Source organism: Pelmatolapia mariae, linkage group LG12, assembly GCF_036321145.2.
Source record: "Pelmatolapia mariae isolate MD_Pm_ZW linkage group LG12, Pm_UMD_F_2, whole genome shotgun sequence".
NCBI classification, from domain to species: Eukaryota; Metazoa; Chordata; class Actinopteri; order Cichliformes; family Cichlidae; genus Pelmatolapia; species Pelmatolapia mariae.
Genome location: NC_086237.1, coordinates 27,788,995 through 27,815,157, shown reverse-complemented (window position 1 = coordinate 27,815,157; position 26,163 = coordinate 27,788,995). Strand labels below are relative to the sequence as shown.

The 26,163-nt window shown below is 40.3% G+C and overlaps 2 protein-coding genes across 5 annotated transcripts in view; both read right to left on the bottom strand.

The window, feature by feature from the left end:
* Positions 1–16,600, bottom strand: part of aopep (aminopeptidase O (putative)) — a 95,640-nt gene extending 79,040 nt beyond the window's left edge. For both annotated transcript variants that reach the window (XM_063490435.1, XM_063490436.1), the window contains exons 1-6: positions 16,537–16,600; positions 14,670–15,436; positions 14,202–14,374; positions 11,644–11,896; positions 10,598–10,811; positions 10,236–10,360 (exon numbers count right to left, since the gene is read on the bottom strand). In XM_063490435.1, coding sequence (XP_063346505.1) covers positions 10,236–10,360; positions 10,598–10,811; positions 11,644–11,896; positions 14,202–14,374; positions 14,670–15,400 — 1,496 coding nt within the window. In that variant the 5' untranslated portion in view covers positions 15,401–15,436; positions 16,537–16,600. The remainder of the gene's footprint in view (positions 1–10,235; positions 10,361–10,597; positions 10,812–11,643; positions 11,897–14,201; positions 14,375–14,669; positions 15,437–16,536) is intronic.
* A 704-nt stretch (positions 16,601–17,304) lies between these two features.
* The window catches only part of dock8 (dedicator of cytokinesis 8), a 58,845-nt gene continuing 49,986 nt past the window's right edge, over positions 17,305–26,163 (bottom strand). For 2 of the 3 annotated variants that reach the window (XM_063490720.1, XM_063490721.1), the window contains exons 42-48: positions 25,931–26,065; positions 25,435–25,524; positions 23,813–24,049; positions 23,567–23,710; positions 22,394–22,500; positions 20,153–20,323; positions 17,305–19,108 (exon numbers count right to left, since the gene is read on the bottom strand). In XM_063490720.1, the coding sequence (XP_063346790.1) occupies positions 19,057–19,108; positions 20,153–20,323; positions 22,394–22,500; positions 23,567–23,710; positions 23,813–24,049; positions 25,435–25,524; positions 25,931–26,065 (936 nt within the window). In that variant the 3' untranslated portion in view covers positions 17,305–19,056. Of the gene's footprint in view, positions 19,109–20,106; positions 20,324–22,393; positions 22,501–23,566; positions 23,711–23,812; positions 24,050–25,434; positions 25,525–25,930; positions 26,066–26,163 lie in introns of all 3 variants that reach the window. The other variant, XM_063490722.1, reaches the window with a different exon arrangement.

Sequence of the window (26,163 nt, the reverse complement as noted above, 5' to 3'; positions counted from 1 at the left end):
TCAACAAAGCAAGAAAGCATGTTCTGAATTTCCAAAAACATATAATTGACATGTCTTGATCAAAATGGTGGACTGACCAGAGAGACTTACACACCGCTGTACACAGCTTCATGCTGCTAGCATGACAACGACAACTAACAGACCAACTGAGAGTGCAGCCAGTCCCTGAGGCTAAAAGCAAAGCGACACATGAGAAGCATTACCAGGGATATTTCACAGCACTTTGATTCAAATGTCTCATTTTGGTCAGTTCAGCACAGAGGACCCACGGACATTAAACTGTCTGGCTTTGCCCAGAATGAAATTACCCCCAGCCTCTGGGTTCCACTATCACACACGCCTGAGGACGCACACCAAGATCAGCTCCATTGTCCCCTATGCCATACAATGGACCCATCCATCACTCGAGGGAATGGGTCCACTGGACTCATCCATTCGTTAACAGAATGGGTATGCCGTGACAGGCCTGTCTCGCTAAAGCCTCTAATCCAGAGTTATGGCACAGTGTGTCTGTGTTACTGTTAAATGTAGTACTATATGCCAGCTGTTGCCAGCAGGTTCTCATCTGAGGACAGTCTAAAGAAACACACCGTCGATCATCGATCATTCTATGATGAACATAAAAGCACAAATATTGCCCGAGAAGGAGCAGGACATTTAGGTCATAATGTAAAATTCAACAAGTACTGCAAATAAATTGTTTCAGGTTCACTCCTGCAGAAAAAAAACACCTGCATGTTCACAACATAATGTGGGTCGCTCTCCTCTCAAGCAGAAAAAGAGTTAAAAAGGTGGATGCTTCAGTTGTGATTAGATACTGTAGCAGCACAGATAAACTCATATACAGGGGCGGAAGGGAAGCTGAGAGGCTCGAGATAACTAGAAAGGAATATTCTTGCAATAACAAGACACTTGCTAAGCTGTACACTGCTATCAGCATTAAGAGGAAGTTCTGACCAAGAAAAAGAAACAAAGAGTCAAAGGGAGACAGATAGAACAGGCTATCACCTTTGGGTTTGAAACTGCCTGTGTTTTCAGCAAGAAGTAGACCAGCAAGGGAAACTAAAAGTCTTAACTACTTGCAATCACTTTAAAAGCATGCGTAAAACACTCCCTCTCCTTCTGTCCAGGTGCAGGCATGCAAAGCTGGCTTTTTCCTCCGACTCCCTTGGCTCTTTTGTGAGGCCCATTGACGAAAGGGAGATCCACTCAAGGTGGGAAGAAAGAAACACCTCATCCTTGACTATTTGATTAACAGCTGTCTTCTGTGCCAGAAAATCCAACCCCCACATTTTTCCCTCCCAACCCTGAACCCCTAGTTGTCTCCTGAAAGAGCAGGTCTGTATCACACACTTCTAGAGTTACTCTGCAGATCAAACTGGAGAGGAGAGCAGAAAGGCAAGAAATCCTCTGAGATATCAGAAGGAAGAGGGAAGGACAAGCAGTGGGAAGACTGGGGAACAAACAGTGAGAGGAGGAAGAGAGAGAGAAGGGGTAATGGCACAGCTTAACAAGATGGCAGGAGGTGCAATTTAGCAAGGGTGCAAAAGGGTAGGAAATCATTGGCAATGAGGCAAAAGACTGAGGCAGATACTGGAAACTAGGACAGAATAAGATTAACATCTTAACTTTTTAATTTGCATTTTGTGCTCTGCTGTTGCATTTCATTTGTTTATCATGTAAGATGGTAACGAGCAGCATGGCTTTCCTCAAAGTTAATGATCTTTCCTTAATGATCAGCTTTGTTTTTCCAAAGCTGTTAGTTTTGTGAGATTCATCCCATTAGTCCTGGTCACATTGCTGAAATCATTTCTTTTGTTCCAAACAACCATTTCATGAAAATAAAGCTGGAGAAATTTACCGCTAATAATTCATTCATGGTTAAGATTTTAGATTTACTAGTCATCTTAATCAAAAAGAGGCTCAAAAAACAACAATAAACTAATAAAAACAGTGATCGTCAACTGAGAGGTTCAGTCCAGGGCACCAGCTCTAGCCAGTCTACTCTGCTTAAACCTGAATTGTCTATCATGCATCCATCAGTGTGTAAAAGCACAGAATAAAGTGCTGCTTAAATGTGTGGAAAATGGGTGAATGTGGCTTATAATGAGAGCACTTTGAGTGATCAATGAACCTAGAATAGGGCTATATAAATGCCAGTCCATTTACCAAGACTTCTACCAGGATTTGGTATCCTATTAAAGATGGCTTTTTTGGAATCAAACATAAACTCTATACACTATTTTTTTTTTACAGCACACTAAACATCTCTGGAGATGGTCAGCACTAATGTGAAAAACATGACTTCTACTAGGTTAAAATGTGTAAAAAAAAAAACCCCACTGGTCCTATAAAACATAAAAAAACAGCACAGGTGGCACACTAAAGAACTCCAGAGCAGCGGGGGAGGAATATCCCAGAGGGTACCAACTCCCCCCGGCACTACAGCTCCCTACTTCCTCACAACGGGGACCAATCGCCAATGTAACTTCCTGCTAGGCCATAAACAAACAATGCAATCAACTGAAGTCAGGCTGAAAATTCTCTACTGCCTGAGAGGTCAAGAGGTATACACCAGTCATAATTTTCAGCTGTGGCTGTGACAGTTATATGGCTGCCTAGTTTGGCTGTACTGCAAGTGTAACAAGCAGTTTAACTACTTGAACATCCCCCCCCCTTTTTTTTAAGGCAGCCCATCTCTACGAGGAGGGAGCAATGTAAAATACAACTCTGTTGATTAAAAAAGATGGGACTTTGTGTAATATGTTAACAAAATATACGCTTAAATGGAAGTTTTGAAAACTAAATGTTCTCTCAGACTCATATGTTCCTGGATCTCAGGCTCAAGTTTCCTTTGAGGGATTTTTTAGTTCATAATGCACCAAATGTTTTCAATAGGAGGCAGGTGTGGACTGCAGGCAGGTCAGTTTAATTGCCAGACCTGTTTACTACAGCCACGCTGCAGTCATATGGGCAGAAGATGATTTGGTATTTTCTTGCTTAAATAAACAAGGCTTTCCATGGAAAGGATATCATCTAAATATAATCACACAATATGTTACTCAATGACCTTTACAGACATTATTCAGCATTAATAGGCCCTTGACAGATGTGCAAATTCATTCAACTCATGCCACATGAACTCATACACCCCATGCCGTCATGAATCACAGCTCTTGAAGTGCACTCTGATAACTAGCCAGATAATCCCTCTCCTCAACAAACAGTATTTATCCATCAGCAATATCAAAAAACACATATTTAGATTTGTAAGACTTTTTCATCTTCCTTTTGTTTTTAAAATGAACCAGCTTGCAGCGAGGATGGCAACATTGTGAGATCTTGTTATATCTGTTTTTATTTTTGCATGAATTTTAGCTTGCAATTGTGTATCGTGTTTTGCTTTTGATGGGGACTATCCTGAGATTGAGACTTCTCAGTCTGATTCCCTGCATACAGAGATTTCTCTGAATAACTTCAATCTTTCTGTACCGATGATGACAAACTTCTCAAACTTCAATTTGTCTGAGAAGCATGATCCTTACATTTCTATACTCTATACTGCATCGACTCCACAGTCTTTCTATTTACACCGTTGCTGAATAATCTCTTGCTCTCCGTCACATCACAGAGAGGCCGACTGTGCAACACTCTCAAATTCTGGGTGACCACTTTTCGATCAAAGAGCAACTCCACAGGCCAACTTTTAGGAGAAAACTTGTCTCCAAACAATCGTGGTCTGACTCAGACTGACTTCAATCACTCAATGACAGATTGGTAAAGGTTTGCAAATAGTTGTTGTCTAATCTATAAATGCAGACATATTGCTAACACATCGTAATCAATTGGAGTCAGTCTGTGCCGATGAGTGCAACAAATCAGTGGCACATCTCTTTGCAACATGGCATTCAACTATCTGAATACCCTATTGCCCTACAGCTGGTTTTATTCTGGTTATATTCATATGGGGATGCAAACCTGAGGGGGTAGGGCTAAATAAGTATATACTTCTGCCTACTCCTTTTCAAACAACTGCATGGAAAGATTTTATGAAATGTTGGTGAATGTATATGTTTGAAATAAAAATGAACTGAACTGAATATACAAAAGCAAAGTTGCTAAACGCCTATGTCCTTCTGCATTTAATAAGTTTCCTGCAGCAGCTATGGCACTATTTGTGGAGAAGTTTCTAATTCAAATTTATACATTTATGGCTTTATTTCTGTCAGTTAATTTCTGCATGTAGATTTTTTAGACAGCTACAAACTGTAATTGCAAACTGACAGTAGGATGGTGGAAGACTGCCTCCACAAGTCAGTCATGACTTAATGCATTTCACTCACAAAAGTCGTTTTCAAGATGGCAACTGCCTGCAAGTAGTCACAGACCCGATCCCTTTCTTCAAAGCAACCATTTTAAAGGCAACAAGATCACAAGTTCATTCATCCTCCCCTTCAACAGGTCTAGTCTTCGATGACCATTTCCTCTAGTCTTGAGATGTTTCACATGTTTTGCGATTGACGCACATATGTCAGTCCCCTGTCAAGACATTGCTGTCATCAAATTGAAATTCAATAAAAATAAAAATATATTTTTCACAATACAATTAGTGGTCTCATTTTCAACATTTCATTTTTTTAGTCTTTTTGCTATTTTGTAACTAAATATATGGTTTAAATAACGAGAATAAGTAAGATATATTAAGGATTAAGTTATACATAAAGCTGGAGTTTTTGCCATTCATATGAGAATGTGGGGCATGCTTCCCCTGTCATAAAATAAATAAATAAATAAATAAAAATACGCCAACAGCAGCAACAAAGTACTGCACATTGATCTGGCTCATTTAATGTCCAGACCTACACATCATCTGTGTAGGTATCCTCTGACGTCATGCCAGTACAGTAAATACACATCCTTGTTCCATTATTTGAACAATGCACACATTCATACACTCACACACACGAGGACAGGAATCTGCCTGTCTACACTAAAGCAAAACAAAACCCACATCACCCACACTAGTGAAAAGGCGCATTTCAACGCTTGTGCGGAAGCTCTCCAAGGGATATCAGACATGTCTTCTTTTGGGCACGCTGATCTTAGATTAGTCCTGCAAGTCAAGCCAGCACTCTGGGACACACAGACGTCAGCTTCAAAGAGTGAGAGGAAATGCCGTGCCCTTCCTGTCACTCCCAGTCAGAAATGACGTGACTGTGATGCTATGAAGAGATTACAGATTCAAACTGTAAAACAAAGAGAAAAAAAAACAGTATGACCTAAGAAAGGTAAAAATAAAAACATTGTACAAATGCCCGCGCACACACACACACACACACACACACACATATATATACAGAGTTTTCAATAAAGTGTGCGAGGCTAAATATGACCACTCCAATCATATTCAGGGCATTAGTTTACACCATTCTCATGTCCTTCAATCACTCAGAACAATGAACTTTTTGTCCTGACTGGATGGTGAATTAACTTTAAGGGATTCCCCTAATGTGCTCACTGACTGTAACCCAGACACCTCTTCATCCATCTCCACACTCCTCTATTAATGGTTAACCATGTATTTGTCTTCCTCTCCCTTATCGGCTCTTCAGTGCCTTAAAGGTTGTACTAATAACATGGGGAGAGGTAACACATCAGTGTCTCTACAATGTAGCCTCAAAGCTTGGCTTGTTGAAGAAACAGCCATGAAGACAACAGGAATACATACAAATAGGCAAGAGATGATCCTGTTTTGTATGTACTGTACAGGATGCTGGTAGCAGGCCGTTCATAACTCAAGACTCCTGCAACGCTTTTGAACCCAAATTGTTGCAAAAAATATAAACAAATAAATTCTTATGGAAATACTTTGAGCTGCTGACTGGCTTCTTGAAAGCTACATTTGCGCAAGTCTAGTCATTTGTGTGTGTGAATCATAGAGCCTCGTGGGTACACAGCATACGTGGTACAACCTTTGAGTCCAGACATGCCCTTACTTGACTTCTTAATCTTCAGTTTCCTGCCCTCCCTTTCGTATCTCAGTATAAAAACTTCACGCCACTGTGATTCCTCCCCTGCTTCGCCTCTCCCCTCTCTTCTCAGTATCACACTACAACAGCTTTATGCCTTCTTGCCACAGCTCCCTGGTCCATAGCCCCTCCGCTCCTGCTGTTTCCACTGGGGCACTGCACAAAAACTGCGCTTGGCTTGATCCCAACAAATGGGGCCCTCATACCTCCCAATCTCTAGATTAAATAGCACCAGTCTCTGAAGTCTTTCCAGGGGCTAATGGCTTTTGTTGCTGGGAATAATCCACACATCCTCTCCCACATCCTGGGGGTCTGCTGGCCTGTTGTGAACCCCGCCTTTACCCTCTTCGTGTCTGTCTCATCTCCATCTCAATCTGCGCTTCCATTTTGGTTGCCTTCCCAGCCTTTCTATAGCACAACCCTGCGGTTATGTGTTGAGACATCCATGACTGAACCACCAACATTGAGGGGAGGATGCAGTGGGCTGACACTGGGTTGAGAACCATGCAGAGTTTTATAGGGAGTCAGTGCAGGTGCTGTCTGAAGCTTAATGAAGGCCCTAAATCTCTTCTGTCATCTGCAGCTAACTGGAGCCTAAGCAGCCAGAGAAAAAGGGATAAGTGCCTGGGAGCCATCCTCATAAGGAAAAGAAAACATCCGTCAAACAACAACCACGGCAGAACAGCCTCAGTGTCAGCACTTGACGTCCATTCAAAATAAATACAGCAGGGAGACACATTTTCACAAGATGGGGGCAAGAATGTTTTCCATGGATGAAAGAGCGCTGTGTTTTTGTATAAAAACAGTCTAAAAAAATGCAAAGTCGAGAATGAGGTCTGTTCTGTTGCCGGTTTGTCCCTCTCTGTTGCTTAAAATAGCTCTGATTAAGACCACACTTTGCTACAACGTCAGCAAATCACGCAGACTACATAACCAGGTATGAGCTCATATCCTGTCTGGGGAACTTTTTCTATAGCAAGAGTAAAAGAGGGGAGGATAAAAGCAGATGGAGAGAGAAAGAGAGACTGTGGTTGTAAACCGCAGACACTAGGATGCTTACTGGCCACCCTGATCAGCTTACTTAATTAGAATAGTTTTTTTAAAGGCCCAAACATTCATCACCTTGAATTTACTTTAATATCCAATTTTCGCTTAACTTATAAGGCTACTAGATGCAATCAGCTGTATCTATAAAGATGTCATACGCAGCCTAAAGAATGCGGAGAAAATATGAAACTATGACTTCAGGGGAATGCCCGAGGGCATGAAATGTGATCAACCACACAAGTGGAGAGGAAAGACAAGGACGACAAACACAGTAGCCTTGAAGATCGAGCAATATTACGAGAGCAAAGAGAGTAACAGAAAGTCGGGGGATGAAAAGAGAAGCAGTGAAGGGTAAAGACGTGACAGAAGCAGGACACATCTGATTTTCAGAACACAAGGATTACAAAAAAAGGGGGGGAGAGACTAAGCTAATAAAAGGAGAATAAATATGAAAATGGAGCACGGGGGAACAGATCTAAAGACAGAGACAAGCTGAGGGTGAAGAGGAAATAAATACATGAAGGGTTATTATCTATAGCGTCCAAAACAATAAATCTGTCATCCTGTGGCTTCGTGACCACCCATCAGCCTTCAGACCTCCACTACTAAACCTGCACAAAAACATAAATACACACAGGTCTAGTGTAATTTGGAGAGGCTAAGGACCACCTGAAACGTCCTGGAAAAAAACAAAGATGCAATAGAGCAGCCTATTGACTGATGCTCTGACTCAATTAAGCTGTGCCCAGTGAAGAGGCTCAGGGTTATGGGGCCTTCAAAGGGTACCTGTTAAGCTTGTTCCTTATTTTCTGTTATATATCCTGTTACCATGGTGAATGTTTATACATGGCCGGAGTTTCAAACAAGTCAGTTAGAGGGGATATCCCTAGTATGGTCCTTTCAGTCACACAGGCTTGGCCTTGTGAGTACAGGAGGAAAAACAAAGGAAGAAAGAAAAAAAGAAACAAGGGGGAAAAAGCACCAAGGTTAAATTATGTGAAAAAGAATTGGAATAACAATTTTGGAAAAAATCTCAGGAAATAGCTGTTTGGAATGGAAAAGTGAATGGAGGCAAAAAGAGGTGGTGAGTTTCTGAGTTTTGGAAACAGGATGAGGGAAGGGAGGGAACAGAAAAAGTAAAGAATAGTCGAGGGCAAATTAATGGACAACGAATAAGGAGGAGAGTGTAAGGAAAAAGAGGTTTAAGGAGATGCTTAGTAAAGAGGCTGAAGTCTTCTTTGAAACGCTGTGTTAGTCTTTTTATTTGCTTTAATCTAGCTATTTTAATGTTTCCTGCTTAAAAAGACAACAACACCACAACATTACATCATTTTTTAAGCACCATGCATATGCGAGTCATAACTCCTGCAAGCCCGTGCTGGAAGCAGTTATGTGGGGGCACAAAAGAGGGATGACAAGTGATTGAACAAAGTTTACAGCTGGAGTCTTTAATTCAGAAAGAATTCGTATGTGGAGGATCTCCACAGAAAAGATTAAGAAAGAGCGAGGGGGTTTCGAAATGTGAAGTGTGCCATTAATCATGCAACCCTGAAACACTTTGCCTGTAGAAACCAAAACAGAAGCAGCAGGGTGAAGTTAAAAAACAAGTGCTTGATTGTCGCTTTGCTGTGGGAAATCTTTGATGTTTCTTCACAAGTTTTTACATGACCGTCCATAGATTGGGCTGCGTACACCTAGATTAAATGACAGTAAAATGCTCCGCCGAAACCAAATAACTGCTATAATATTCTTTTACATTAACAGCGGATCATACTGTATGACTACAGTATCCACTTGTGTAAATCCCAACCTTTCAGTTCCCCTCTGCAGCTTTTCGGCATTATTCTGCTAACTGTTCAAGAAATCAAGAAACCTCTGTAAAACAACTACCAACCATTAGTGAGCAAACAACTTTACTCAAATAACTTTTGTTTTGCAACTTGTGAAAGTAAAAAAGGAACTACAGAGAAGCAGTGTGACATTTCTGTGTTGACAGGTTGTTTCTGCTGCTCCTAGGTGGTCAACCAATCAAATGTTATAAGTTTAAAAAAGCTGTAATACAAGACCTTTGATGGAAATTGGAGTAAACTGGTGAAAGTGGTTTATTAAAACCTTATGCAGACAAGCATGGAAATATAGTACATAACTCAAAAGCTGAGATTGTTCAGTTCTAACAAGACTGAAAGTCAATATTTGGTATGACCACCTTTATTCTTTAATGCAACCTGAACTCTTAGGCAAGATTTCTTCTCATTTCTTTAAGTAGTCATCAGGAATAGTTCTCCAGGCGTCTTAAATAAGGGCTCTGTGGAGGCCAATCCATGACTGATAGTGGTTCATTGAGTGCTTTTGCTGTGTCAGGATTATGTTTGGGATCATTGTCATGCTGAAACATTAAGCAGTTCCCAATCACATGTTTTATAGATGGTATTGCATGGTGGACCAAAATTGGACAGTACTTTCTGCATTCACACTTCCATCAGTTTTCAAATGCAGCCCTAAACAATGACAGATAGTAGTTAACTGCTGTATATAGTTTTTAGGCCACCTCTTTTTTTTTTACCTCTTTTTAAAATGTTCAGGTACAAGGACTGGACTGCAAATGACTAAAAAAGCAGCCAGTGTCCAAAGACAAACTGTAAAAAGACCTTCAGAAAACCTGGAGAACGACTGCTCTTAAAAAACATAGAAGACAGTCTTCTTCTTGTAACCAAAAATATAAAGAAATGAGGAGTGGCGCAAGACTTTAGCACAGTACTATATAGCGCTTTTCTTCACTCACTGGCCAGTCAAAGTGCTTTTCACTTACACATACCTTTATAGTATACGTAGTGTTCATTTTACAATGAACTTTAAGTGTTTTGTCTATTTCAAATCAACAATAATGGTCATCTGAAAATTGAGAATCAACAGTTACACTAACAAACACATCTTTTGACCGTGAAAGGAAACTGGAGGACCCACAACCAAACATGAAAACTACTAGCAGAGTATAAATTCTTCATCATTAACTCGCTGTACAACTAACAAACAACTCACAGTTTACTTCTATTAATTTTAAACCTGTAGTCCTGTTCACTAAATATTTTTTCTCTCGTTCCAGCATTTCTTTATAATCTACTCCTTGCACCATCTTAACAAAAACATAGATGTCATTACCTGGCCATTCCCAGACTTGAGAACCCTGCTGGGACAATGAGAACATCAAGTCGGGGAAAGGGGTGCACCCCCAGAACAGCATGGGCTGCAGCCAAACACTGAGGCAACAGCTTAAGGACTCCCATCTGCAAAAGGGAAACAAACCAAAAGCAAAGAAATGTTATTATAGCTCGCATATTTACATAATAAGGATTTTTTTAACCGCTCCCCATGGAAATACAGTCTAATATGTTTACCAGGGTGCCAAGAGATGGTAGTTGAAAACCTCTGACACAGTGACACAAACGTCAACTGATGCCGTCTCCTTTAATCATACAAAATTTAATTAGCACAACTCTCAGTGGCTCTTTGTCAGAACCCACCTGGGCCTTTTGCAGAAGGCAGGCAGGGCTAAATACACGATGTGGAATCACCCGCTGGGACCAAGCCGACCGCTCAGTAAATCGGCAAGGGTAGTCGCCATGGGAACAAGAAATGCCGTCATCTACCATGCCTGAACAATCAGTTACAGAGAGTCCCTCATCCTCAAGGGAAGAGTAACAGAATGCAGAGTCTACGCAGGTAGTCTGGTCCCTGCTGTAGAAGAAAACAGGAAAGAAAAGTTTAACCAAAGGCTAATAACAACATTTTTTAAATTTCCATTTTTTTCTTTTTGACTACATAGACCTTGAAATACTGAACCATCCATGGCACAGTGTGCACTGTCTCACTGAAATGAAAGGAGTGGAAATATGGAAATGACAGTATACATCACAAACCACAATGAGCCCAAAAATATCTAAGTGCCGACATGCAATCACATTCACTCTAATCCAATATCCAGCACTAAGTCCGTCCTCGGCATCAGAACCGTTCCAAGGGTTTCAAGCAACAGCCAAGTTTCCTTCAAGCCATTCACTGAAAATAAAGGCCCTCCTTGTAGTTGGGGAATCATGGGGCCTGCAGCAGGCTATGGCTGGGCTGCTGCTGGAGGACAACCATGAGGGGGAGGAGGAGAATTACTGGAAACCACTGGCAGACTTGCCAACCTGCTGGCCGGCAAAAGGGAGACCCCAGATCGACCATGCCCTGCACAGAGGAAACCAGCCCTTTCGAAATGCTCCAACCTGCGTTTTATATCCTGTATGTCTATAAAATTTATGTAAGCCTCAGTTTTTCTATCCAACAATAATTTCTGCTGGGCACTGAACCTAATGTAATATGGTGAAAGCCTTTATGCATTTGTCATAAAAAAGCTGATTGAGTGCTGCACCCTATTCATCACCCTAACTTCACCTGCACCATTTTTGGTGTAGTCTAAGGAAAGTTTGACCATAGAATGTGGAAGGGCCAGACTTAGGTTAATAACAGTCTGCAGAGGAGGAGGTCCTACTAGAAGGAAAGAACACAGGAAAAACTAATAAAATACCTGCCAGTCTGGAGAGGAGAGCCCTTTACTACTTCACTTGAAGAACTTCCAAGTCTACACACACGCTCAGCCTCAGTCCACTGCCCATACTCAGGCCCAAGTTTGGCAGTCTTGCCACAGTCTGTCCCGTCCCTCACCCCTTTTTCCAGCTCTGGGGGGATTTCTGCTGTGACTTGTTGCCAGTGACCCACTGCCAAAGTGAAGGTGGAGGCGGGCATGGGCATTGTAACATAGTAATTCCACGTTAAGAAATCTGCAGAGAAAATGCCAAAGAAGTGCCAGAGAGAGAAAATAAAAATGTCAAAGGTACAGAAGTAGTAAAGAGTTTAGACGACTGGCAGCATGGAGAAAGAAACAGAAGAAAAATCTGAACTGAAATGCCATTTTGCTTTTACTACACTGTCCAATCTGATGTGTTTATCTTTGACATTTTATTTCTTTTTAGTCCCACCCATCGGTACAGAGTGACACAATTCTCATGTCCACCTTTCAGATGATGTGAAAGTTATTAAAATCTTGAAAGGCAGCCAGAGAATTATATCAGTTTGGAAACTGTTACTTCTATTATAAGTAAACTCATAGTACTTTGCAAAAGTATTGAGCCGTATTTCTTTATTTTGTTTCCAAGAAAAGAGACATTCTTCTAATTTTTTAAATTGTCGTAAGTAATAGTTCTCCAGTCTTTCTGAATGTCTTTCAAAAGTTGTTTGAATACTGGCTGCTTTTTCGCACATTTCCTAATTTCCAGTCCTTGTACCTCACTATTTCAGAGGAATGCTTTTTGTTTACGCCACTTAACACTGACCTATGAATCATTCAAGAATAAAAAAAAAAAGCACCAAACTCAAGGAATGAATCAATGTTATGTCTACACAACAGAAAACCTAGCAAGAACCCAATTTTAAATTGTATCTTTAGACTCTTTGTTACCAGCAGCCTGTTGCAAAACCACATAATTTGTTCCACTTTATTTAGTTGAAGCTAGGAAAAAGATGAAGAGTATCTGAAAGTCATATCCTTAATAACTAGGAAAAAGAAAAAAACCCCAACAAAGACCTGACGCAGGATCTGAGACTCATCATAAATGGGCACAGCGTGGCTGTTAAGAAAGGGCAACAGGAAGAAAGGGCTGATGTATGCCAAATTACAAATTGTAAAGGAAGTCAGGAGAGAGGTCCTGACAGCCATCTGTAAAACACAGTGGAGGCTCTGTCATGGTTTGCCACTCCATTTCAGCCAGTGATGTTGGGGATCTTGATGATGAATGCAGTACAACCATCAGATTTCGATCCACCATGCAATACCATCTGGAAAGAATCTGATTGGCAACAGCTTCATTTTTCAGCATGGCAATGATCCCAAACACACTGCTAATGCAGTAAAAGCATACAAAGGAGAGAAAAACATACAATGGAACACCATCAGTCATGGATGGAATCCCCAGAGCCCGGACCTCAACATTACTGAAGCAGCGTTGGATCATCTCAATGGAGAACGGATTAAAAAAAAGGCACACATCCAAAGAAAAGCTTTGAATGTCCTTCAAGACGCCTGGAGAACTATTCCTGAAGACTACTTAAAGAAATTACAAGAAAGATTGCCCAAGAGAGTTCAGGCTGTGATAAAGAATAAAGAGGTGGTCATACCAAATATTGATTTTCAGCCTCATTAGAATTGCACAAACTCTGTTTTTCCCTTATATACCGTATTTACATTTATGTTTACACAGTTTCCCATTAATCACTACATCTACTTCTTTTGTGAGCTGCTCACAAAAGAAGTAGATGTAACTGGTTTGTTTTGAACAGATGTTGACATCATACATATTTGAATTACTGACCCAATCTGAAATGTGGAGCTCTAAAAGGCCTGGAAATGGGCAAGAAATACTTTCTTTTTGTATTTATTGAAAAATGTTCTCTACTGATTCCAATAAAATACAAAGTGCAGTTCATACTCCTCAACAATGCTCTCTTTTCTCGAAGCACTGATATTGATGTTTTTTTTAAAGCACTAGACTGATTTTTTTTCTGTTTATTTGTTTATGTTTTTATTTATTCCTATTTTTTGTGCCTGGCAGACAAAAAATAAATAAATAAATAGCTAAGCCGTTTTAAAAGCTTCACTGTCACACTATCTGAAGATTTAGCCAGCTCAAACTGGATGTGACACGCAGACAAACGTGGGCCATTACAATCGGTAAATGTTATCTTATTTGGGAATTAGGCTGATAATGGCTGGTACCAGCTTTCAGCCGATACTTTGGTGCACACGTACCCTTTTTATTTAACCCAACAAATCCAATCTCTCAAACACGTCAATAGTCCATGCTCCCATAATAGCTTTTAGTTTCAACACTGGACACTACAGACCCATTTATTCCAAGTAATGAAATCTAATACCAATCTCTTCTTTTCAGTTTAGTAGTCAATAAATTTGTGTAATATTCAAAAGTTTACAAATGTACATACACACACACACACACACACACACACACACACACATATATATATAAAACAAAGAAATACATATACAATTGAGGTTTTTGAAAAGCTTACGTGTGTCCCCATCTTCAGCAGGTACTGTTGCCTGCTCCTCCCCACTCATCAAAACCACGCACTCACTGGGGGCCCGTACTGTTGCCTGCCATGTTGACATGGCAACAGGCGGCTCCTGGCAGGGGAAGAGGGCTCGGTTGTTGATGGGAGAACCGGCGGTGTAAACACACACCCTGGAAGGGTAAACAATGGTAAACTATAAACAACCCTCACTTCAATGCCCAAACGAAGCACGCACACAGAAACACACACATAAGTAACGCATACCCCACACAGGAGAGAATAAAATAGCCCGAGGTGTGTTTTTGTGAATGAATTAATCTGTATTATATTATTCTGACATAGCACACTCGGTATCTTACACTGTAACTTTGAACAGAGCAGATTTTATGCCAGTTGCCAGTTTTTTAAAAATAATGTGCCAATCTTTAATGGAATAATTCAGATGATTTGCATCCTGAAACAAACCTGTTGTCCTGATCTTTGGTCCATCGCACTGAACCTCCTGCTGGTTTCGTCTCATAGCAGATCCTGAGAGCACAAGGGAACTCCTGAGGTGATGTGACTCCATTTTTCCTCACCTGTAGACTCCATCGGTCTCTGTGGAACTGCAGTGTGCTTCCATCCTGAGCACCGGGGGCACGGCTACACAGTGAAAAGAGTTGATGCTGCTGCCTCCACTGGCTGGAGGGCATGGAGATGAGGTTCTGAATAAAAGCTGCCTGTGGCTTCCTTGAAACATCCCCTGACTTTTTAGATGGTACCTCTGGAAAGCGGCTTAACATGGGTGCCACAGAGGTGACGTCCACCTCTTCAACCTTTGACACGTCAAGATCACAGCAGTCCAACACTAAGGTGAACTCACCACCACTTGTAGTGTGCCACAGACTTGAAGACTGAATACTTTCTGCATCACCACACATCTTCTCCACCTTTGCTGTAGTCGTTTCAAGCTCTTTTTTACCATCCTCCAGAGCATCCACCTCCTTGTATTTGGATGTAAAACCATCCTGACTTCCTCCAGCCTCAGTCCTCACTCCCAAACGAGGCTCCAGGAACAGAACAATACTACCACTGATGACCTTTCTGTCAAAGTGAACAGTCAGGTCCAGGACATAATGCCTGACCAGTATGTGGTTAGTATTCGCTCGAAGCGGAAGGTCATCCGTGTCAGGGTTTAGGTCCCCATCTGGGTCCATGTTACACCAAGGACATCAAAGTTGAGTATAAGATAGCTGAAACAGAGGAAAGAGGAAAAAAAACTAACCCACACTGACTGAGAATCTGAGGAAAAAATCTAACTCATTTCTGTCTGTGCATAAACCATGATGTATTCCACCATCATGGTGACTGCAGGCTACAGCTGCATTTAACTCCAATGAACTCTACACATGTCCACATTCCACAATGAAACGACTTTCAAACAGGAAAACAATTTCATGATCCAATTTTGATGTGTGTTAACAAAGCAGTACAAGTAAAAAAAAAAAAAGCTCAACACACAGACAGTAACAGCTAACTATCTGCAGAAACCTATATTAAAGCTCTCCTGCTTTTATTTTTCCTGTCACAGTCCTTCTATTTAGCCTGCTTGGGGCTGGAGGGAGGCTTGGCACGACAGAGGTGCAATTACTATTTACAGTGAGAAATCCTCAGAGCTTATACAGTGCAGTTTATAAAATTATGAGCACTGAGAAAAAAAACCATGATATCTTGAGTAACAGGATGGAGAAAAACATATCTTCCATAACTGTAAAAGATTGGACAACAACAGCCAACTCTATGTGACCACTCTTTTATTAAGCTCATGCAGCTTGTTGATAAAATTAGTGTCTGTTTACTGTTGCTAAGGAAAGAAAACTTGAGTGTTGCTCTAAGGGTTTAAGAATTATGTAGCAGTGGGCGGAAGTGGATGCCAGATAGCTGTCACACAGTTAAAAGTGATTAAGTTGTGTTCTTGGAGGCAGAGCAGGGCTTGCAGGCAAGTCACAATACTGCTCAACTTCGACCAGGGTTTTCCTTTCTTTTAATCACAGGCTAAAGTGTGAGAAAACATAAAACAGAAACTTTCGGTCAGCACAGGAAACGAAGGGCTTCACCTCAGTGTTTCCAAACGCCGCACGACGTAAATGAACGTCTGAAGTTTTAAAGTTCACTAAAGTGTGAAGCTACCTGGCTGACTGACATGAAGGAGTTCGGCTAACTTGCCATCACAGGTCTCTGTCATTAAACAGTCTGCGGTTCAACCGCAGCGACGGTGTCGCCACAAATAACCGGCTTCGCTGTGGATAACAGCGTATTTACTAATATTTGTACAAAACAGCTGCTAACATACCGCCGAGCATCACAAGCTCTCGTTTGTTCTACAACAAAGCTGTATCCGTCCTGTGCGAGTCGAGCGTTGATGTCGTCACATTAGTGCGACGGCAGCGGATTGTAGTCCTTCACCTGAATCCTCCCCGCTCTCTCGAGCGCTGCACGTTATCTATTTTTTATGATAACTACGGAAGTAACGATTAAAATGCTTTTTAAAAAATTCATATATACATTCTGATATATGATATCAAAAAGAATGAATGAGAACGAGAAAGTAGAGAAGTACCAGGTGGAAGAACAGCTGGAGCGGATGTGAAAAGTCCACAGTCACCTTTCTTCCCCATTCTGATGCTCGCTTTAAACTTAAGCAGATTGTGTTGACCATGTCTGCATGTCTAAATGCGTACAGTTGCTGCTATGTGACTGGCTAATTTAATAATTAGTATCAGGCAGATGAAACTGTATACCTAATAAAGTTGCCAGTGTGTGTAATTTTACTTCCTGTTCAGTTTTAGCTTCAGTTAAATTGCAACCTGGGGATACTCTTCAGTGTAATTATTGCATTGATTTGTTTCTTTATTTTTTGTCTACTTCTAAACATTTAGTTTTATTTAGTCCCCTATTTGTTCTACTTTTCTTTTATTCTGAGACAAAAGACGCCAAAAAAGCTAAGACTCTTAACAGGAACCTTAAAAAAAAAACAACCCTTTAAATAGTCTACTTATTAGTAATACATGTATTTTTGCATTTTAATTCAGTTATATTAAAATGTGATTGGACACAGTGGTGACATATATTAATTTTTATTCAGGTTCTTCAACAGCATTGTAAGTATGACAATGGAAAAAAAAAGATCTACATAAAAAAAACAAAAAACAAAAAATATGTACGAACATAAAGGATAACCATGAAACATGAACGCAGTCTCAGTGGGTGTATCCCATGAATACATCTTACAGCGCTAACGTGGTACACGTTTTAAAAATAGGTATACATTTTTATCAATGCTCACAGCTGATGCATACTGCATGGCTATCATTTTATTTAGCCACCCCACAAAAAAAACCAAAAAAAAAAACCCACCCAGCAGCTAATAAATAAGATATGTACCTAGAAACAAATATTTCCATGAGCATTAATCACACTGACAAACATGTACACCCATTTTTGAAACTCCAGGCGCATTTACATCACTGCAATACAGAATGACCTGCAACATAACATCATTTAGATGAAATGTTTCATCGATGTCACATAAAATCAAGTTGTCACAATTTAATATTTCAAAGCAGTAATAAATTTCTTCACTGGAATGTGTTCTCACATACTGAGTAAACATAATTTGCAAAGTAAATCCGTGTGGAGTGACTTTTTACATTATTGCATTTCTGCTGAAGTTCCTCACTTCTTAAGTAAATACATAAGGAATTGAATTTGGCACTGTGTGTATTGCAGGAAGCGTGGTCTACTTACAGAGAGCAACTGAAACTGTTGGAACATACGCTGAGATTGTACAGTAAACTCAGTCACTGAATCCCGCCGACTGAATAATATACTTCCAATTAGTATCATTATTGCTGTTATTTTATCTAAAAATACATTTCCATAAAATACAACGCAAAATAGTTTTAACAACTTTGTAAACATCTTGTTATTATCTGAAGTAATATTTCAAATATATCCACAATGCACACTTTATGTGTATTCCACGTGTGTTTTAGAGCCTTAAAAGCCTATCTGTCTCCTGTGAAACTCTTAATAAGTTAAACTTTTCTGTTAGCTACATATCCAGGTACATGGCTGGCCTCAACTGTTAACACATGAATCTGTACCTATTTTTCCAGTGCACAAAAATCCATCCACACTCACTGCTCACACTGGAACATGTCATGCATAGACGCCCAGAGTGGAATTTCAGAGGCCCTTTAGCACATAACAGAATCATTTATCATCACTGAGTACAAAGTGACTTCAGTATGGCACCAAAAGCTTCTAATCTAAACACAATCTAAATAAACACACATTCATTCAGACATTCACATACATCTATATACATGTACATACACAGAACACGAGCATTATTGGTGCACACACACACCCACACACCCACACACACACACACACACAACAGGCCTGGGATTAGTAAGGACCAAAGAGAGCTAGTTTACTGACCCAGAGGAAGTGTTTGCAGCATTTTGAGGACTTGAAGTTATCCAAAAATGGAAATTAACACAGCAACTGAAGATTTTACAGTGAAATGCTCAATAAGCTACACTTTGCCGGTGATTCCCACCATCCATTTTTGTATGTGCTCACTCGCCTTTCCCTCCTCTTACAAACAGCCTGACATCATAAAAGTGAACACGCAGCCAACATTAATACACATTGCCAGATCACTGAGAAACCGCGAGTCTTCCATTGTTGACACGGCGTACTGCTCCTGCTGTTCCTTTTCTTGTTTCCCCCCCCTCTTCTTTCATCTTATCTTCTCTTTTTCTCTCTCACTTGTGTGACAGCCTCCCCTTCCTGTCTGAAGCACTCAGGAGTTTTCCTCCTGAGTTCTGCGGAAACTTAGACGTTTGAAGGAATCCCTGCGAGAAGACAGTGGACGAGGGAGGGGAAACAGAAACAAAAGATAATGAATGATTTTGAGGAAGAAGAGGTGGAACAGTCATGGTGAGTAGGCGAAGGTGCGTAGATGTAAGGTAATCATTTACTTCCCACAACCTAAAAACACCCTGAATCTTAACCATAAATTTCTACCAGATAACAGCGAGAGCAGCAGATATTTTTTCCACAACACCAACTAGCTAGTGTTCTTTTACCGAGGCTCGGGTGTTAGACACTGTCACATATAAGATAATTGCATGAAAGATATAACAGTTATCACAACTTGTAATATTTTTTTCCCTCTCTTTTTAAAAACTATGGAGATAAATCGATGCATCTGTGGTTACGTGTAGAGCAGTAAACAAAACCAGCAGCAACAAGGTTATATTTATATATTCTAGTTTAATAGCTTCCTAATATTAAGTAACCCTACTGAAATCATATCCATGTTGTATCTAAAAATAAATAGAAATTGCCAGTTATAATTAAAGGCAAAACCAAAATGCATTAATGCATTCTTTCAAACGGGGGTGACTCTTCTGGTTGCGAAAAAAAAACCCAGATCGGTGGAACCCCTTTTGGGTGGAGTGCATCATCTCAGTGGTTAGTGTTGTAGTAAAACAGGTGATAAACAGTATGACTGTGATTAATAATGCTATAGTCACAGTGGGAAACAGTGGTTGGAGACCCCAACAGTTTCAAATTAAAAGCAATGAACGTAGTTTTGTTCACTGCAGTCACCGTGCAACCATCGATTTTTCCTAGTTGCAAAGAAGGTTGTGGCCTTACAGTATTTTCACTGTAATGTGACTAAGCCACAAGACTCTATTGTTTGAGCATGAAGTGTCCTTGGTTTGTCAGTCAAAGCCACCCTCACTCATGATGTCTGATTTAGAAAAAATGTAATCAATTCATTCTCTCTTTCCCTTTGGTTCATTGATGACACAGCCTGATAAAATGATCAATGTGTGTTTCTCACCTCCGTTTCCCTTGTCAAAGCCGTCTGGTGCGGTGGCTCTGTTTACCTGTTCTCCAGCCGAGGCCTGATGATGGGTTTATAGAGTTCGGGAATCTTCCTCTCCAGCATTGGCCTTAGGTTCTCTCTCAGGCGGTTGTAGTTCTTCTTCAGCTCCTGCTGGTACTCCTTCTGATCTGATGCAATCAGGTGCTTATTCTTCTCAACTGCTTCACCGCACCTGCAGGACAGAAAGTGGCATGTAATTTCATTGGCTGTAATGAAAAAAAGAATTGAGTTTTCCCCTCAAGCTTTTTTTTTAAATTATTATTATCATCATTATACAGTAACCTCAAGAAGAGCTTCAAAAATATGAAATGAAACAATCTTTTTACAAGTCACTGTGCTGGTGTATGCTAAGCACCGTCCTGTAACTGCTTGACCAGAATTTGAATCCTTTGCAAACCAGAACTCTAAATGAGCTCAAATTTATACTCGACTGCAGGGACCACCTATTTGACTTTGTCAAGTAACGCTGCTAGAATGTGAGCTACGATGCAAACGACCCAGAAGTCTGATTTAAATCACAGTAGCAGCAGAAGCAAGAGCTCTAAACCCCTCTTTTCTCATGTGCTGGGAAGGGGACAATGTTCTGTTATAATGGGGAAAAAAACAATGGGTCTAAGTTGAAGTGCAAGTAGAGGGCAAGTCTGGGTTGCACCCACAGTACTCCATCATGATATGTATAATGGCCAACATACAGGGCAGTCTGCAGGAAATCAAGGGAAGGGGATGATTGCAAACACATGTTTATCTTTTAGCCTTTAATGAAGTTAATATGGAAACTGCAATGTCGTGTAACAGTATACAGTAAATAAGCAGGGTAATGAGCATTAATGACAGTTCACAAGAGTGCAGGATTTTCTGGTGGTGTATAGCTCTTTATCTGAATGCTTGGCTTATTGAGACAGCTCTTCAGATGAGCATTTGGCATCTTCATTTTGTTTTATGATTTGCAAAGTGAGCGCCGTTTGTAAAAAAAAAAAAGAAAATATGCTTGGCTGTTTAAGTTTCTGAATTGAAAAAAAAAAAACAACCAAAAAAACCCAACAAGAAAAACCTATGGGCTTCTTTAACCATTACTGCGTGTACAGGATCTAAATCTATAAATGCAGGACGGGACTAGACAGCAGCAACACAGAGCATGTGGCAGAGTGGGACATCAGCAAATCCAGGAAAGAACAAATCCCCCGAAACCTCTCTTTAAATTTTTAGCTCCACAGAACTCATTTTAAAATACTTTGAAGTTCATGTAGCTACATAACACAACACTAAATATTACAAGATGACCAGCTTAGAAAATAATGCTTTCCTAAGTGGATTTATTAGAATGCCACTGCTGAGAAGATTGGTGTTCCGTGAGTCCTATGTTTACCTGGATTTAGGAAAGAAAATAAACCTTTATGAAATTACAGCAAATTTTTGCAAATCTGTTTGTAGCATTTAAGGCAGGTGGAAAGTAACATGAAGGTTAGAAAATGAAAGACACCATTTTTTGGAAGCAAACAACACATAACCGTGAGATGAAAGCAAACAAACTCAAGCACACGCACCAATACTTTGCAACGTGCAGATATGACACAATCTCGGCACAAAATTATCATGACTCACTGCAGCATGTAGGGCATGATGGTTCAAATTATGTCGTGATCATTGAAAATATTTTAAAACTATTGGTGATAATGAATCTAGAGTTAGCAAGAAGAATAACAGCTTAGTAGAAATAGTCTCAATATGTAAATAATATATAATTATTCACATTACTCCTACTTCTTTGCTTCATTTAAACTGTGATCTGGTTGGAAATGTAGTTGTGATTATCACTTCAGTCTCTTCATCTTGACTGACAGGCTGTTTAAACAGCAGGATATCAGTCTCCATCACTCTCACTTCTTTGTGGCGCACTTTTGTCTTCCTACGCAGGCAACAATAGAGGCATATAGATCCTGGAGAAGACTTTCACTCTTTCCAAGTCACATCTCACAAATACATTCCATTTCCTACTAAGAAAATCTCTTTGACATGTTGTTGTATACTTCAATCTATTGAGTCAGTGCCATTTATTGGAATAAAAAAAGAGAGAGAGAGAGAGAGAGAGAGAGAGAGAGAGAGAGCAAGAGAGAGAGAGAGAGAGCGAGAGAGAGAGAAAGCAGATTCGAGTAAAGTGGCTGGTGAACTCCGTCAGGCTCATTGTTCACCACCATTTATTCACCCTTTGTCACTAGGTGGTGATTCTTTGATAGCGTCTTACCTCATTATAAATTCTTTGAAACACAGGCGCAGTTTGTTGTGGTGACGGAAGAGCTTTGGGTCCGCTGGGATCTCATTCAAGAAGACCTGGGCCACCTCCAACGGGCCCTACAAACAGGGGGCGGAGATATAAGGCAATCAGCAAAAACAAAGAAGCAGAGAGATGAAGAAAGAGAAAGCAAAGAGGGGCTGGAGGAAGGAAAGAGAGGAAGCGTTTTGACAGCAAGTGAACAAAGGAGGAATAAGAAAGCCCCTCATTCATACTGGGGGAAATGACCTACTACCTGAATGGCTAAACGCAGCTAAGAGCTACGATTCTGAACTGAAAACACGAGGAAGCCATCAGGAAAGGAGCTGCTGTGATTACCTCCTGTATAGCTAATGTCACTGCTAACCCTGCATACATTCTCCATTTGGCTCCCATTTGCACAGTATGAGATCTTGTTATCCTAACTTATATTCATCATAAAACCGCAGCGCGCTCGCACAGTATCTGCAGTTAAACAGCTCTGATTAGAATCATAAATGCACTGGGCCTGGGCCTCAGCCCTGGGTCTGAGCTGCCGACCCGCACACAGAAACCTGGTCTCTTGTACTGATTACAGTCAAGAGTTATATGTTTACTGAGCTGCAGAGCATTAGCGTTATGTATACAACCATCAGGTTGGAGCAAGGGACCTGTCAGATTAGACACTGGAAGATAAAGAGTAAGGCGAGCAGAGACGCTATAGCTTGCTTCGTCATTACGCCGACATTCACCATGCTGGCAGGACCTGGAAGCTATCAGATCAAAGAGACCTCCGGTGCAGCACGCCATGCAGCGGATACATGAAAGGAAGAGGGGCCATGAATTGACGTTTTAACTAAATCAGGAGAAAAGCAAAGGAAGGATTAGGGTTGCGGATGGGGTGAGGGCTTTGATGTGTGATCACTGCCATGTCTCCCACCTGCACTCCTTGACTACAATGGAAACTGTAAATGTGGTAGCATAAATAGGAGGTAAATCACTCTGTTATTTTCCCCATCACATTATGCATGATAGAAAGTGTCATTTAAGAAGAACAGCTGTCATTTGGTTAAGCGCAATCATTTCTGCTATAACAGGAGAAGACACACAGTAGTGCAAAATGGCATCGCTGCCTTTATTTACCGAACGGCCCCAAAAGCTCATTACCTGGTTAACAGTGGCTCCCACAGAGCCCTGTAGCAGCATCTGTAACATCTTAGCATCGGGTTGTTCTCTGTGTGTGGCAACCGCGAGCTCTCTGGTCTTCTTCTGCATGTCCTCTATGGCCACCTCGATAGGCGTCAAGTCAAACTGGAAATACAAGACAAGTAAATATAGCCAACTGGTATTGCTGCAGCTGTGACGTGACTCATAGCTGCTAGGTGTTCCACACCAGGTGTATTCAGCACTTACCTCCTCTTTCTGAATGACATTGATGCGGGTCTTGACATAGGGGAAAGCATGCATGGTGGTGAGGATGGTCTTTCTCTTGTACTGTTCATTGAGTTCACCCCGAGGTCGCCCACTCTTGGTGAAGGGTGTGGTGTACATGAAGCGCCGCAGGTTAAAGTTCTTCTCAAAGTTTGTCAGTCGGTCTTTCATCTCATAGTCGTCAAAGTAGGGTTCCACATAAGTGATCTGGATATATGCCTAGAGAGGAATGGTAGTGTTTTCTTAAATTATTATTCATGAAAATAGCATCTTATTGTGATTAAGAAACGTGTGTCTTTAGCTGCGTTTTATTGTCTGTTTTTATATCTAATAAAGCAAACTCTGGTATGTGTCCAAAGAATCCATAATTTCTCGCTCATAGTCTACGTGCAGTGCATTTTGGTTGCATTGTGCTGCTGTTTAAAACAGAGGGAATTGAGTTCCCACTTGTCATTTGCATAAATTTGGGCCAGTTTATGCAAATCAGATCTGTCCAGCTTGAGTCGATGCCTCTAAAAACTCTAGATGAATCTTTAATCTACACATTGTTGATCTGATATGAAGACAATTCAACAACTGGCTGGCTTTTCTAGGACCTCGAACGTTTTCAGTGTTTGTAATTCCTTGAACTATTTTAATAACATAAGAGAAAGGTTGCAAATGAGCAGTCATGCTAGTTTCCGGGCTGCTTGGCTGCAGGAGAGGAACCTGTCACTCATCTATCACGACTCTTTCTGTCTCGCCTAGCAATTTTAGAAAGTGGAGCAAACCCTCGAGTGCAAAAACGCTGCTATAGACATACCACTGCAGTTTTAGAGTTTTGGAGAAACAATATTGTAGAAATACACAGAGCAGTGTCCTTACAGGTGTCACAACTATACAAGTTAGAGTAATGAAACTTTACAGATGTGTGCTTGAGAAGAAAACAAACATTTAGTCTGTGGAGTTCAGGTCAAGAGTCCTGAGAAATACTGCAGTAATGTATGTCAAAAGTTCTGCAGGTAAAAATGTATGCAAGCTCTATACAGTGCATTCAATATGAACTCTGTATTATGAATAACAATAAATACAGTAATATTATATAGATGTTCACATTTAAAAATCATATGAACATATCTCTAGTTTAAATAATACACATTTTTACACTCTATACTCTATGTACAGTTTTGAATTGACCTTTTCCCAGTCATCTTACTATAATGAACATAATGTTGGACATTTTAATCAATGTGGATGAAACTTATATATAAACTGCCTATCCTACCAGGATCGTCAACATCTATACAGCTTTTGGGAACTAAGTCTTATATTATGAATGTGTAGTTTCAAAAGATAAAGAAATATATGTACTTATTCATTAGTTTGGTGTTTATGAACAGCCAATTTTGCCATCTGACTATATACAGTGATATAATGAAGATAAAAAGAATAATACGATTAATTAACATAGAAATCTGTGTTTTAATACATGAACAAAGTAAACAGCAAGAGCTACAAGCCTGGCAAAAAATGCCCACAGGGGAGATTTTTGCTACTAATATTAGTATTTGATCATTTCGAGATTAACATTTACCAGTTGATAGTTTGGCATAACAGTTACTCACCTTATTGGGGTTGAGCTGTTTTCTGTCCACTGGTGTAGAGTCCTTAATCATCACCAGTGTGTCATCTCCAAAGCACTGACTGTAGAAGTTCTAGGAGTGCAGGAAATTGTGTCGTTATTATACAGTACAGTTCATAATATATGGTCTTTAAAGTGCAGAATCATTTTTACTCAAATATAAATTGCGATTGGAGGCTACTCCTTAAAGAATAAAAAGCATTAAAAGAACACTCGAAAGCATGAAATAAACTGAACGTGAACTGATTCACTAATTTGACTCAAGTGCATCCACTACTTTCTTTTTTTTTCTCTTTTTACCTTTTAGCATGCAAATGATAGCTTTCAGGCGCTCTAAATGTCACCAAAACTGAAGTACAATTTGTGAATCTTTCATTCTGTCGTTCTGCTCACTTAAAGCCTCAAGTGTCAGATCTCACCAGTCCAGCCAGGCACCTTTATTTCATACCTACACATGCACACATTTTCCTCTTCCATACCTCCAGCCTGTGTGATATCTCGGGCAGATGTGTGATCCCAGGCTCCTTGTAGATGAATTCCCGTTCATCCAAATCACCAAACTTGGCCCCATAAAAGCCCACTCGGAAATAAGTTCCAAACATCCTCTTATGTCCCTGGAGGGAAAAAACACACTCAAATTGATACTAATCAGATATTTCTGTTATGTCAATTATCCTTTGAGGGTTTTTTAAATTATAAAGGAGACTTTGAA